This window comes from Salminus brasiliensis, chromosome 3, assembly GCF_030463535.1.
Source record: "Salminus brasiliensis chromosome 3, fSalBra1.hap2, whole genome shotgun sequence".
Lineage (NCBI taxonomy): Eukaryota > Metazoa > Chordata > Actinopteri > Characiformes > Bryconidae > Salminus > Salminus brasiliensis.
In genome coordinates this window covers 7,698,842-7,713,831 of record NC_132880.1, presented here as the reverse complement: position 1 = coordinate 7,713,831, position 14,990 = coordinate 7,698,842, and the positions used below count along the sequence as shown (strand labels likewise).

General features: G+C 44.1%; 1 protein-coding gene across 3 annotated transcripts in view; it reads left to right on the top strand.

The window, feature by feature from the left end:
* slc45a4a (solute carrier family 45 member 4a) overlaps positions 1 to 14,336 on the top strand; it is a 64,235-nt gene extending 49,899 nt beyond the window's left edge. For 2 of the 3 annotated variants that reach the window (XM_072675351.1, XM_072675350.1), the window contains 7 exons: positions 1 to 181; positions 6,324 to 6,503; positions 7,045 to 7,520; positions 7,602 to 8,255; positions 8,359 to 8,458; positions 9,218 to 9,429; positions 9,688 to 14,336. The exon at positions 1 to 181 is cut by the window's left edge and continues 8 nt beyond it. In XM_072675351.1, coding sequence (XP_072531452.1) covers positions 1 to 181; positions 6,324 to 6,503; positions 7,045 to 7,520; positions 7,602 to 8,255; positions 8,359 to 8,458; positions 9,218 to 9,429; positions 9,688 to 10,059 — 2,175 coding nt within the window. In that variant the 3' untranslated portion in view covers positions 10,060 to 14,336. Of the gene's footprint in view, positions 182 to 6,286; positions 6,504 to 7,044; positions 7,521 to 7,601; positions 8,256 to 8,358; positions 8,459 to 9,217; positions 9,430 to 9,687 lie in introns of all 3 variants that reach the window. The other variant, XM_072675352.1, reaches the window with a different exon arrangement.
* The last annotated feature ends 654 nt before the right edge of the window (positions 14,337 to 14,990 follow it).

The following is a 14,990-nucleotide window of genomic DNA, read 5'->3' as shown; positions in this document are numbered from 1 at the left end:
GAACAATACTACAGCTTGGTGTGGTTCCTGAGCCCCATCCTGGGTCTAATGTTCACCCCTCTGATCGGCTCGGCCAGTGACCGCTGCACGCTGCGCTGGGGTCGCCGCCGGCCCTTTATCCTGGCACTGTGTGTGGGCGTGCTGATGGGCGTTGCGCTCTTCCTCAATGGATCTTTGATAGGTAAGGTCCAGCACAAGCATACAGAGTCCGACAGTACATACAGCTGTGGTTGAAAGTTTACATACACACACACACACACACACACACACACACACTCATCATGGCAATATTGGGCTTTTGGTGAAATCAAAGCAGGGTCACACATATACATACAGAACAGCTAATATTAGATTGAATGCTCTTTGGAAGCTGCACACTGTCCATATGTTTTTTGGTAGCCTTTAATAAGCTTCTGGTAGAATTCTGGTTGGTTGTGTAGTAGCAGTGTCCTAGAGCACGATCCCACCACCACCATGTTTAACAGTTGGTACAGGGTTCTTGGGGTTAAAAGCCTTACCTTTTATTCCTCCAAATATTCTTCTGGTCATTGTGAACATTTTGACAAACAAATTATTAGGAAAATAATTTTTTTAAATTATTATTTTTATGTTTATTTATTTATTTAAACCTGGTTAAATGTTTTTTGGAAATTTGTGGTCATGCTGCTAGCCATTGGCAGCCAGGGCCCTGAGAGAGCACAATTGGCCTCGCTCTCTCCAAGTTACGTAGATGGCACTTTCTCCCCACACTGCATACAGTGCAGGGCTGTCAGGCACTGGCGTCTGCTGGCTACTGGTACATGTTGCCAGTGACATTGCATTGGCAGCAAAAAGGAGGAGGCATGTGTCTGTCTTCACCTTCACAATCTTGGGAGGATTGCATGTGATAGGGGGAGAATATGTATGGTTTGGATAATTGCCAAACCAAATTGGGGAGAAAAAGGAGGGAAAAATATGAAAAGAACAATAAATAAATGAATAAATCTGTCTAAGGAAGTTATAACTGTGGTGCAAACAAGCCATGAACTACTGGTGGTTCAGAGGAGTTTAAGATGTTGAAGGGTGGTAACTAGACTTTGACTGTATGTCCACACTTTGACTGGTATTGGCCATTTTTATTAATGTGTTGGACACATCAGCTCATATCAGTTTCCCAGATAGTAAGGCAACGTTTCATTCAAAGAGTCAGTAAGCACTCATGGCACGATAGCATAAGGAGCCTTCCAAAGTTGCAGTCCTCCGTGGTCTGATCACTTCCCTGCCAGCCTTAATTTCTCATAAAACTCTTCTGACACTTTACTGAAGTTGCGGCCCTGGGGCTTCAGAGAGCTTGGAGCCGGTGTGATTTTTCACAGGAACGCCATAGCTCTTGGCGCCGCGTAACAGAACGCCGCAAGCAGCACTAGTCAGCTGGTTTATTTTCTATTTCAGACAGGAATTCTTGCACTGTGAAGTGCACCACACCCCACTCAGAGCAATAGTTCCTGTTGGCAAGCACTAAAGCACCTGAGATCTTAACTTCCTGATTTTTCTTTTAATCGCGGTATAATTATAGCAAGTTAATTAAAATTCATGCTCACCTTAGAAAGCCCCAGTGCCCAAACCCTGTAGGTTCCTTAGTGCTCTTATTAAAACAGAGGCCTTAAACCGCTGTATATGTACCACAGCAGCTGTATCTACGTCACAGGCATTATTCCTGTTGGATTCGTTTAACCTGGGCAGTTTTGTAATATAATTTGAAAATTGGATGAACGTGACCGTGTCTGTCAGCAGTACACTTCAAGCACTGTGCACTGGATTCCTACACTGTACTACAGTATTTGCTTCGCTTCTGCCTAGTTCCTCGATTCTTGTAGGATACTAAACAGTACTTCACGTTATTAAATTGTACTAACACTATATATCCATATGTTTGTGGACACCCCCTCCAGGCTTAAACCTTAAGTTGCACCCTTAACTGACACAAATGTATGGCAATTGCCTGTTTGCATCATGCCTAATGCCAAGCGTGGGCTAGAGGGGTATAAAGCCTCCCAGCATTGACCTGTGGAGCAGTGGAACTTCATTCTATGTGCCCCATCCAAAACTTTTGGGATGAGTTAGGGAGTTGGGGATGAGGTGGGGTGGTGATCATACAACATCCCGACCCCACTAATGCTCTTGTCGCTAAATGCAGCAAAACCCTCACAGCAATTCTCCCAAATCTAATAGAAAGTTAATCTTCCCTGGACCGTAGATTTTACTCCAACAAAAGCAGGATAATGGATTTGGGATGAAACAATGAATGAGCAAGTGTCCCAATACTTTTGTCTATGTAGTGTAACTCTGCCACACTCCTACAAATTAGGTCTACATGAAGCCCCCCGATCACAATATTATAACCACAGTGGATGCTTGTACAAATAACCCCCTGTATATATTGGGGAAGGTTTTCAGGTTTTGGAGCATTGCTGTGATGATTTGATTGCATTCAGTGGCAAGGATGTTAGTAAGATCAGGATGTTGAATGATCACCACCTCACCTCATCCCCAACTCATCCTAGAAGTATTGATTGGAGCGCCATCCATCATTCCAGAGGCTGTGTATCCAGACAAACGATGAGATTGAAGATATTAATGTTCATTTTTACATTTGTTTTTGTTACATTACAGCTTTTAAACTGCTGTGTTCATTTCAGAGAAAGTGTCTCACTGCTACAAGCATTGAGTAATGTCTTTTAATAGAGCCAATACCACAGCGTCACAACAGCACAGTGATGGGAACTGGAGTGGGCTTGATTAGCCAGTAACCAATCCGTTAAAATAAGCCTGGATCAGCCCTTATCCTAAGCCACTGGTTCAGATCGAGACGTCTCTAGTTCTAGAGCATTACTTGGACATTTACAGTACACGACAACTTGTGACATTTTCCAGAATAAACACCTCACTTGCATTAAAAATTAATCGTACCCTACAGTGATGGAACTACCATGAAATAATTATGAGGTTGATTTTCTTACAATTCTGTTGTTACTAAAGTATTTGAGCAAAATACAAAGTGAATAAAACTTTTACACTTTTCAAAACTTACTTTTGCATTTGATTACATTAGAAATCACTTTAGAAATTACAGATAAAACTATTTCAGCTCCATTAGGGCCAAAGCCGAGGATGTTCTGTACAGTATCAATTATATTAGTGCTTTATTGCCCGTCTCAGAGCAGAATGGCTAATGGAGATTAAGAGAGTGGACGGCAGCTTCTAAATCCGATGGAGTGCTTGGAAAATCAATGTGCGGCCGCTACTGATCTCCATTAGCTGCTGATTGGTTGAAGTGAGACAGCACTGAATGGGTTTCAGGTGTTGGGGTGAGGTCAGATTGCTTCCCGATCTCAGTTTACCTGCATTTCAGTAGGAACGGAGATCAATAAGGTATTACGTAGCATACGAAGCGTAGAGGTATGTGTAGTGGTCATGCCTGTGGGTGTAGGTGATTGTCATGTTTGAGATTGTCTGAACTGTTAACCCCCCCCAAAAAAAAATCTTGGATCCAAAGTCTTGTATTAAACCTCTTGAGAATGAACCATTACTTAGGTTGAACCAAATACTTTGTACTGTGCATGTACTGTATGTGTGTGTGTTCAGGGAGGCTGTATTCCTTAGAGCTGACAACCCTGCGGGAGGCATAATCAACTGAGCCTCAGGGAGGAATGAGACAGGTGTAGGAACACTTTGTAACACTAGCTTTGGCATGATGTGTTAGCAGCATCTTTAGACCCCCAGCTGTGTTTCTTATGAGGAAGTACTCTACAGGTTAGCAGCACAAGTAAACATGAAAATAATATTCTTTTCAGAGAGACAGTGGACCGTGGTTTGCTAATAAACATAGAAAGAAGGATTTGACTTAATATGTTGGCCCGGAATAAAATGCCATAATGACGTGGGCTAGAGGGGTGTGAAACACCCCCCCCAGCACTGAGCTGTAGAGCAGTGGAATTGTGTTCTCTGGAATGATGGTACAAAGCATAGTGTTCACATATAGTGGATCGGACACAGCAGTACATCAGCTCCCATATAGCAGCACTTGGTAGTTCTATAATTCCAGACTGTCATCCATCTGTTCCTCTGCATACTCTTTTAGCCTCCTGTCACTTCTTTTCTTCAATGGTCAGGACCCCACAGGACCTCCACAGAGCAGGTATAATTGGGTTGTGGGAATAGTACACCAACCAGAAATATCCAGACATCAGTGTCCTGCTGTGGGCAGGGTCCTGTGCCCACTGATAAAGGACTAGAGGATGACCAACACAAGCTGTGCAGCAACAGATGAGCTTCGGTCTCTGACTTTACATCTACAAGGTGGACCAACTAGGTAGGAATGTCCAGTAGAGTAGAGACAGTGAGTGGACAGACAGTGTTTAAAAACTCCAGCAGCACCGCTGTGTCTGATCCACTCTTACCACCAGCACAACACACACTAACGCACTCGCCACCTCCATGTCAGTGACCCTGCAGTGTTGAGAATGACCCACCACCCAAATAATACCTGTGGGGTCCTGGCCATTAAAGAACAGAGGCTAACAAAGTATGCTGTGAAACCGATGGACGACAGTCTGGAATTGTATTGGAAGTGGAGCTGATATAATAGTGGGCAGAGTTTATTAAAACCCCAAAAATGTATACGAATAATGTATCTGTGAAATTCTGTGAACCTAATTCACATTTGTTTATATGGTTTTAGTTAAGTAATGATACGATTAAGCCCTCTCGCTTAAGTCTGAGAGGGTGACCTAGAATTACCTCATGCAATCAGCCACTAATGTAACGCTAAGAGCGAGAAACCAAGGGAGAGAGAGAGTGAGCAAGGGCGAGAGGGTGAGCGCTATCTGCTCTGCCCATAGCAAAGGGCTGTGTGTTTGTGACTGTGAACCCTGTCCGTCTTGGTGACATGGGAAAGGACTAGGAACCAGTTCACAGGGAAATATTTCCTGTTGTGCCCCTTTTTTACCTTTCACTGGCTATCTGGAACAACTTCCTGTCTCCTGTCTCCAGTGTTAGCTCGCTGTGCGCCGGCTCCATTGTCAGGAAGAAAGCCTTTGCTTACTACTCACCCCAGCTCAGTCATGAGAGCCACAACGCTTCTGGTTCCCGCTCTATCTCTCTAGCTTTCCTCTCTGGCTCGCTTTATTCGTGTTCTCTTTTTTCCCCATTTCATTCACTGCTTGCTGACAAAGAAAGAAATGTTAACAATTACACACTATATGGACATAAGTATTGGGACACCTACTCATTTTCATGCATCGTTTCTACTGAAATCAAGGGTATTAGAATTTATCCTGCTTTTGTTGAAGTAAGTCTCTACTGTCCAGGGAAGAAGGCTTTCTTCTAGATCTTGGAGAATTTCTTTAAGGATATCACCAACCCATCCCAAAAGTATATATCTCAATGCTGGGAGGGCTTTACACCCCTCTAACCCATGTCTGGCACTAGGCTGCATGGTGCCAATAGGTTCACGTTTATATGCTACAGAGAGTCCTATTCTATTGGCAGTACTTCTCTACAGGGACTAGGCAAGCTGTGTCTGCAATAGGTGCAGCTTAAATTAGCTGAATGCACTCATTCTAAGGGGAATCCACACATATTTGGACATGTAGTGTATTTTCTGCTCATATCAAAATGATGTATTTTTGGGCTATTCAGCCTAGAACCTCAAATGACAGTCAGTGTGTCGTGACAGAGAAGCTTGCGGTTGCTCTAACTGTTATATCACGATGGCCTCAAATGCTACTAATGTGGCCCTAATCTAGTAGATTCCATCAGCTTGTAACGCATACACTCGCACACATGCTCCTACATTTGTTAAGCTGGGCAACACAACACAATCTAGCATGTGTCTGGACCAAGGTCACAGCAGGGAGATGCATAATGGGATGTGGGTATTTCCCTGGGGATATGTGACCCATTTGTGTGTGCTATGCATGTGCATGTGGGCAGGCTCGTATGTGGCAGTAATCCATACCGGATCTCAGCGTACAGGCATGTCCACACACATGCAAAACATATACTGGATATCCGCACATAGGTACTAATTAATTGATTGTTGATGGCTGATTCTAATTAGGGTCTAGCCTAGTGTAGATGCGACGGGGTGGTATCTCTCTGCATCTGTCCTGCTTTATTCTAAGGGATGTGAGAGTAATTAGGACAAATGAATGTTCAATCAATAATGTTTACTAAGAGGAGTGGCATGTGTCTCTCTCTCTTTCTCTCCCTCTTCCCCCCTCTCTCTCTCTGCTTATGCGCTCAGATACTCATGTTGTCCTATGTGTTGTGTTTTGTGGCAGGCTTGGCTATAGGTGATGAGCCCAACAGGCAGCCCATAGGCATCGTGCTGACCGTACTGGGCGTGGTGGTGCTGGACTTCTGTGCAGATGCAGCTGAAGGGCCCATACGTGCATACCTGCTGGATGTGGCCGACACAGAGGAGCAGGATATGGCCCTTAACATTCACGCCTTCTCAGCAGGTACATGTACGCTCTAGGGATACAGTATAATTTCCGTAGTAAAGCACTGATGATGGAATTGGACTTTGGACTGGAGCAGCCTCATATAAAGGTCACTATCCTTAATATTATGCTTTACCTTGAGGGGTGTAAACCACCACCCCCAGTGCTGTGGAGCATAGGAGCTGCATTCTCTGAGTGATGGATCTCCATCAAATACCTTTGTGTCATCGCAATTAGTTGCAAGCCATACATCAATACCTGCCCTCATTGATGTGCCTGAATTCAATCGCAGTAGTGCTCCAAGTCGTTCCTTAGGGTCTGCCAGACACTCCATATTTTTTGCCGTAACCTTGCACCCAGTACAGCTGTACTAGATATCAAGTGTTCTTAGGCATAAGTCAGTTGTGGTGAGATCTGGACCTGGAGACCTGGAGTGTAAATAATGGTTGATGATGGCTGATAATGGTCCAGTTAAAGTGAACACTTTCTTTATAGTCACATTTAGTATTGCTATAAAGCTCCGAAAACTAATTGGCATGTTCTGGTTGTGTATTTCCAGGACTGGGAGGTGCTGTTGGATATGCTCTTGGCGGCCTTGACTGGACACACACCTTCCTGGGCCAGGCCTTCAAGTCCCAAGAGCAGATCCTATTCGTCTTCGCTGCCATCCTGTTCATCATCTCGGTAACGCTGCACCTTTTCAGCATTGAGGAGGAGCAGTACAGCCCTCAGCAGGACCGTCTGGACGACGATGCTGATGCTGCCTCTTCTTCAGTCAAGCTGAACGGCCTGCTTGGTCCACCGGGCACTCAGGCACAGCTGGATCTGATTCACGAAGATGAGCCCTATGACCCATACTACCGCTCAGCGCCCTCAGCTGACGGCCGCTCCGAGCACGAGCTGGATCTGGATTTCTTGGACGTGGAGCTAGTGCGCAGCAAAAGCGACTCGGTGCTGGCGATGGCTGATGCCACGCTGGATCACCTGGATCATGAGGTGCTGTTCCTGCGCCAGATCGAGCCGTCCATCTTCCAGGTAGGCACGAGTTTATTGTGATTATGATTAACTAAATTATATGTCTATAGTTTTGCTTAAAATGTCAATCTGTGCTTCCAGGAGCGTCTGTCGTCCTACCACGGCTCCCCCCCACGCCGCAGCAGCAGCGTCAGTGCAGGCAGCCAGGAGCTCCTGCGTGGCCGATTCAGTCGCCTCTCAGCTTTCCTTCCAGAGCCGGAGCCAGAAGGTGAGGAGGTGCCACTCCACGCCAACGAATCCAAGTCCCCTAACGGCCACCTAGGCGGATTAAATGGCCATTCCCAACCGCTCCCGTCCATCGGGGCCAAAGCCCCCGGCACCAATGCTTCCATCCGGCGGCGCCGCCATACCTTCTATCGCCAGGCCTCCTGCACCTTTTCTTACTACGGACGCCTAGGCTCACATCGCTATCGCTACCGTCGCGCCAACGCTGCCGTGCTCATCAAGCCGTCCCGCAGCATGAATGACATCTACGAGATGCAGCAGCGGCAGAGGAGGGGCCAGCGGCAAAGGGCCCGTCACCAGAGCGGCAACACAACGTCCAGCGGGGACACGGAGAGCGAGGAGGGTGAGGTGGAGACTACTGTCCGACTCCTGTGGATGTCTATGTTGAAGATGCCGAAAGAGCTGCTGCGGCTGTGTGCCTGCCACCTGCTGACTTGGTTCTCCATCATTGCTGAGGCAGTGTTCTACACTGACTTCATGGGACAGGTCATCTACGAAGGAGACCCCACGGTGAGATGAACTCTTAGTTAAACAAACGAGACATTTCCATTGCATTTACACTCTTGACAGGGTCATCACTTGTATTGGAAACTCTCTGTACTTGTGTTCCCAGGCTCCCGCTAACTCCACAGCACTGCAGAACTACAACAAAGGAGTGCAGATGGGCTGCTGGGGGTTGGTCATCTATGCTGCCACTGCGGCTGTCTGCTCAGGTGATTTTTACACCGCTACAGAATATGTCAACACACATCTTCAGCACAGGGCGTTTACCTTTCCTGACAAGGTAGCATGCTCCTTCAGTGCTGTGGTTTGAATGAATTCTTGTTCAGTGATGCAGGTCATCATCAGTTAGCTTATGGATTTCCTGAAACGTTTTCCAGTGTCTAAAAATTTCTGGTTTCTGGGGTCTGAGATTACATTGCATGTACAAATGTTTGTGGACACTCTTTCAAATGAATGCATTCAGCTACTGTAAGTTACACCCATTGCACATACACACAGACAGCTTGTCTAAATCCATGTAAAGAGGTGTTGCCAAAAAAATAGGATTCTCTGGAGTAGATAAACATGAACCTATTGGCAACGTTCCTAATGTCAGGTCTGGGCTAGAGGGGTATAAAGCCTCCCAGCATTGAGCTGTGGAGCAGTGGAACTGTGTTCTCTAGAATGATGGTGCTCCCTCCAATGCTCTTGTTGCTGAATGCAATCAAATCCTCACAGCAGCGCTCCAAAATTCAGTAGAACACAGCCTTCTCTGGAAAGTAGAGACAGTTACTCAAACAAAATCAAGATAAATTTTATATATATCCTTGATTTCAGAAGAATCGATAAATGAGCATGTGTCCCAATACTTTTGTCCATATCCTGTATCTGTATCTTGGCTAAAATATAGGGACACGTCCACACAGCATAAACTGCATATTAGTACAGAACCGAATAGTCTGACCCTGGGTATGTTTCCTTTTCCAAAGCTTTACTCCAAAAGTACCTGGACAACTTTGACCTTAGCATTAAGGTCATCTACATCTTGGGCACGCTGGGCTTCTCCATTGGTACGGCCGTCATGGCCATCTTCCCTAACGTCTATGTTTCCATGGTGATGATCAGCAGCATGGGCATCATCTCCATGAGCATCTCCTACTGCCCCTACGCTCTGCTGGGCCAGTACCACGACAACAAAGAGGTGGGACACCAGATAAAAATAAAAAAAATACATATATATATATATATATATATATATATATATATATATATATATATATATATATATATATATACACACACACAATATCTGTCTGGCATTTGGGCGAGGGAGTTTGGACATCACAAGTCACACTGAAGAGTTGCAGTAATACACATTTCCAAAATAAACAGTTTGCCAAGCTACTTTATAAAAATTCTCATATATAAAATGTTTTTGGTTTTAAATCTTTATTTACAGTATATTCACCACAGCCCTGGCAACTCCAAGCGGGGCTTCGGCATCGACTGTGCCATCCTGTCGTGCCAGGTGTACATCTCCCAGATCTTGGTGGCATCAGCTCTGGGGGCAGTGGTAGATGCGGTGGGCAGCGTGCGGGTCATCCCCATCGTGGCATCCGGCGGCTCCTTCCTGGGCTTCCTGACCTCTTGCTTCCTGGTCATCTATCCCGGAGAGGGCGAGGGGTCGAAAGGCGAGCAGTCCAAAGCACTGACCTCGTCCAGCAACGGACACGGAGAGCACAGCGTGGCTGAGAAGCCCAGTGTCCTGAAGCTGACGCGCAAGGGAGCAGCCACCACGACCTGCAGGGTGGAGTGTGAATCCACGCTGTGATGCGTTGTTTGCGTGGTGGAGCATTTCCACCATCACCTTCACCTGCGGCTGGCAGCTTAGAGCAGCTTAACGAAGTCCAGCTTTTTTTTCATTTATCTTTTTTGCGGATCTCAGGGCTGCAGCGGGCAGGGACAGGCGTTCTTCCCTCTCAGGGCCTCCAGAGGGCAGCTCTGGGCAGGACACTTACTCACTCTTTTTCTGTCTCTCTCTTTCTCTCTCTCTCTCTCAATCTGTCTATCTCTCTCTCAACTCTCAACATGCACTTCGTCCAGACAAAGTTCCAGCTTCCACTCCAAGCTTAAGATGGCTGAAAAGAAATGTAATGTAAAGAGAAATTCTTTGTGTAACTTAATCGCTTGGAATCTTTTGTAAATTATAATATTTTGTTTTGTTTGTTTGTTTAGGAAATGACTTTGTTAAAATACCAAAAGTTGCCCAGTACAATTACGTTATTTCACTCTTTTTTTTTCAAACTAAGACTCTTTGGCTTTATTTGAAAGGGTAGCGAGGAAGAAACGGAGACGCGAATCCTTGTCTCTTTATTTTAGTTTCATTGTTGTAGCTGAAAAGCTTGTGTTGGTGCAGGACTGCTGAGGTCAGTGCAAGGAGAAGGGATCCCTGAATTCCTTCTCCCTCAAAGATTCCTACATTTCCCATGGTTCTTGGCTCCACCTGGGAGACTGTGCCGTGCATGTCTAGAGGTATGATTTCAGAATCACAGGTCACGTTGTCTACAGTCCTGTTCCCCTTCCTCCCAATGCGTTACCATTGTCAGAAGCGCTTTACGACTACACGTCTAATCCAGATGCTGCAAGTGAACTTTCAAGGCGATAAATGAATACCTGGAGAATGGCGGAGGAACTCTGTGAAGGAGAGCGCTGTGAAGTGACCGATCTCGGCGTCTCTCCTCTTTTGCTCGTTTCTGATTGCACATCTTGGAGTTTGTGTTTTGAAAATGTGCCATTGTATTGTGATTGCATCGGAGTGCCTGTGCTCGGTGGTGGAGGTGACCAGAATGAAGGTGCTTTGAGAAGTATTTCGATGCACAGCCTTTCGAAATATCGAATATCCTGTTGGCACTTTTGGGTTTTGTGGCAGAACTTGAACTGTGAGGCGAATTCAGAAAGAATGTCGGTTTTGGTCTGTTAGTTTTTTCTCTCTCCAGTCGTCTGTGTTTCGTTCTCTCCCTGTTGAGAAGCTGTGGAGCACCTCACTCTCTCTCATTTTCACTAGTAGTCTGTTTACATTGCCACCCAGATCTTGCTTCATGTTCCAAGGTGGGATGGATTCCCCTCCCCAAAGCCTCCTTCACTTCATCTCCACCGTTTCAGCTCTTCCTCGGCCTCCACGCTCGTGTTATTTGTGCTCCACAGCCACGCAACACGTCAACGTCTCCAGCTGGTCTGTTTGCGAACTGTTTTTGTTGTGTTTGTTGTTGTTGTTGTTGTTGTTGTTGTTGTTGTTTTTGGGACTCCTACCTGAGACCTCTGGGTGGTGTGCAATAACGCAGCCCTGATCTGGCTACGGTCCGAGAACTACTGCTTTTACTCAAGGCTGGGGACCTCAGATCAGGATGCCGTCGAAATACTTACTTAGACACGATGCTACTTCCCTTTTTTTTTTCTGTCCAGCATGTCGAGCACATTATAAAGATACTCCACTATGTTCCACTGAAGCGGATTTGTACCGAATATGTATCTTTGTATAGTATTAAACCGAAACCATAAGCTGCAACCTGTAATTTTGGAATGTTCATACAAAAAGACGAAAACCAAACTTGAAAACAAGAACATGTACAAATACATGACACGACACACTTCTGACAAATCAGCTGCAATAATAATGTTACCTGCATCGCAGTGTGCTGAAGGGGAATTCCACCAGTTTAGTCTCTAGTCCAGTGAGGTATAAACATGAGGTATAAACATTACACCTTATAAGCTTAACGGTCATTAAGCGTGGTTTGATGGGAGATGGTTCACTGTACAAAACACTGCTGACTCAGACTGACCTCTTTTGTGGACTATGTTGCCTCAGATGCCCTGCATGTACCGGTCAGTCATGAATAGAACTAAACAAAAATACATTTTAGGCCAGACGTTTAGTTCTGAACCCAGTTCTACACAGAGCTGCACCCCTAAACCTAAATTATCTGCATTAAGTACCACTTAAGACTCCCTTTCCTACCAATGTGATGCTGCCAATTAACCCACTTGTTCGTAGCTCCCTCTAGCACTAACAATGCTCCTGACACTAGGTGGGTAGGGACATTCGAAGCCGATTTTAAAACTGCCGCACATTCGGCATCGCTCTGAGAAAAAGCGCTGGGTCCCAAGCTCCACCGCACCAGCCAATAGACGCCTGTGCCGGCCAAGTGATGCGGGGAAAGAGTGCCATCTACCCATCGGGAGAGAGCATGGCCAACTGTGCTCTCTCAGACTCAGACTCTGGGGGCTGATGGCATGGCTGAGCGGCATGGCTCGGGATGTGAACCCTCAACCCATGAGAAATTAGACCATTCTCTGAGGCACTCTGAGCCCCCTTAAGTTTTTAAGTAGGCTAATATTATATTACACAAGTTGTTTAGAATTACCCATAGAAATCCTCTTGTATCCAAGTGTGTTAGTTTTCTGCTCCAAACACATAAACAGTTAAAATAATTAAGAGGTTTTAACCACTAAGAGTGATTTAGCTAGCTAGCTATTAACTAAACATTGAACTAGTATGTGTGTGTATATAATAAATGTTTTATTTAGATTGACCTTACATCAGAGGAACCTCCTACAATGCCACCACATACTTCTAGGGGTTCACAAACACCTGTTTTCAAAATCTGTATTATAAGAAATGTCTGGATCCACCATTGTGAACAATTCTGAGTCAGCAAGTTTCTATAGAACAGAGCATTTTCACACCAAACCACTCTGAATCTATTCATCTTAACTATTTAACAATGTGGAAATTTAGAAAAATGGGTGGAATTCCTCTTTAACATTTAAGTGGTGATTAAGTTTTGGTCGATTATTCTATTTTTTTTTATATTTATATATAAATATATATATAAATGGTTAGTGCATGAGAGGCTGTTGGTGTATTCTATGTACTTAAGAAATGTGCGCATTGCTTAAGAATAGTCGAGACTTTGGAAAGAATGAAAACTTTGAAATACTTGAAGTGCACCATGCTTTTTTTTTTTTTTTTATGGAAGATGCAAGATGTATGACAACACTCCCAGAGCTATTGGCCGCTGGGAACGATGCGATGCCGGGAGTTCGTTTTTACACCGGTTTTGTGAGGGGCACGTCCAGCAATGAATGTATCTGTTGTTGTATTGTTTTACTATGAGCAGAAGATCTGACATTGACATGCAAACGACTTGCACATGGAGGGCGCACTCGAGCAACGCAGACTTAAGATCAGTCTCCGGACTAAGAAGGATCCTCGGTGGAGCCGCACCGTTGACTACGCTTGTACAGGAGTGAGCTTAAGTCTCTGTCCGGAGTGCTGCCCCCACCCCACCACCACAGAGTTTAAAGAAAAGAATGGTTTTGCAAAAGAGAAAAAAAAAATTGTGGATATTTATTTTTTTGAGCTCTTTGTCGTGAAACAAAATGCTTTGACTTTATTTAAAGATGAAAATCTAAGTGCAGAGAGATATATTTACAGTTTTACTGAATGCAAAAGAGAAGTGTGCTTGTGGGGGGGGAGCGATTGGAGGCATAAGAGCGTGTGTTTGTGTCTACGAGAATGTCTGTCTGTCTGTCTGTCTGTCTGTCTTGCACCTCGTGTGTTTTGTCTACAGTTCCTGGTTTACAGCACACGTTTGATTTCGAGTAGACGTCACACTTCAGACGATGATGGCGTAATGGTTTTCTCATTATGGATGGTAGTGTTTAAAAGAAAAAAAAAAGAAAAAAACAAAAAAAAAGGTGTGATCAATAATTGCTAAATAATCATTTACGTTACTGTCGGATAAAAAAACTGTCACCATCTCACTCTGATATTTTATCAATTTTCTTTTTAGTTCACAAATGTACATTCACCCTCAAGTTGTCCGTCTTGTGTTTTTGGTTTTAAAGTTCATGTTGAAAAGAAAAGTGTATGGGGGGGAAAACCTGAGCATTTGCAGTGTACTATATGCCTTGTTATCTGAAAGTTGTATATATTTCTTTTAAATAGTTTCTTTTGCTGCTATAAGAAGCTGATTATTTTTTATTAGTTTTGTTTAAATAAGAACTGTGTATATATCTATCTATCTATATATATATATATATATATATATATATATATATATATATATATATATATATATATATATATATATATATATACATATATATATATATATACATACATTTAAAATATATATATAAATTGTCTGTAAATATGCTCGAGCCTTCAAATTGTAGAAATATTCAGGAACACTGTATTGAATGCACCTTTAAAGAGAATCATTGAAAAAGAAACGCTCACGATTCCTTTCCTTCTTTGTTGGCCCTTTCCTGCGCCTGAAGCATTGGTAGCAATGGCTGTAAGGGCAGTGTATATCATCGCTGTCGCAGACATTTACAGGAGAAACCATTGAATGTCAGTGTAAATTGTGCTTATTCCAAGTCATTTTGGAGCATTTCTGTTGGTCCGTTCACCATAAAATTCCACCACAATGTAAAGAACAACTTTAATTATGTAATTAATGAATTACATCAAAAAGTGACAGTCTGCAAAAATGGACATACAATATTTGTTTGTCCAACAGCGACGATATGTCTAAAAGATCCAGCAGTCAAGGGCATTAGGCTCCAGTAACAACCTTGTGTCTTCTGGGACGACTTCGTAGGCCTGTAGGCCTCACTAGAACATTAAACATGGAAGTTTGGGGTCAAACTCATTTACATTACCTTTTACATTTACGGTAATTAGCAGATGCCCTT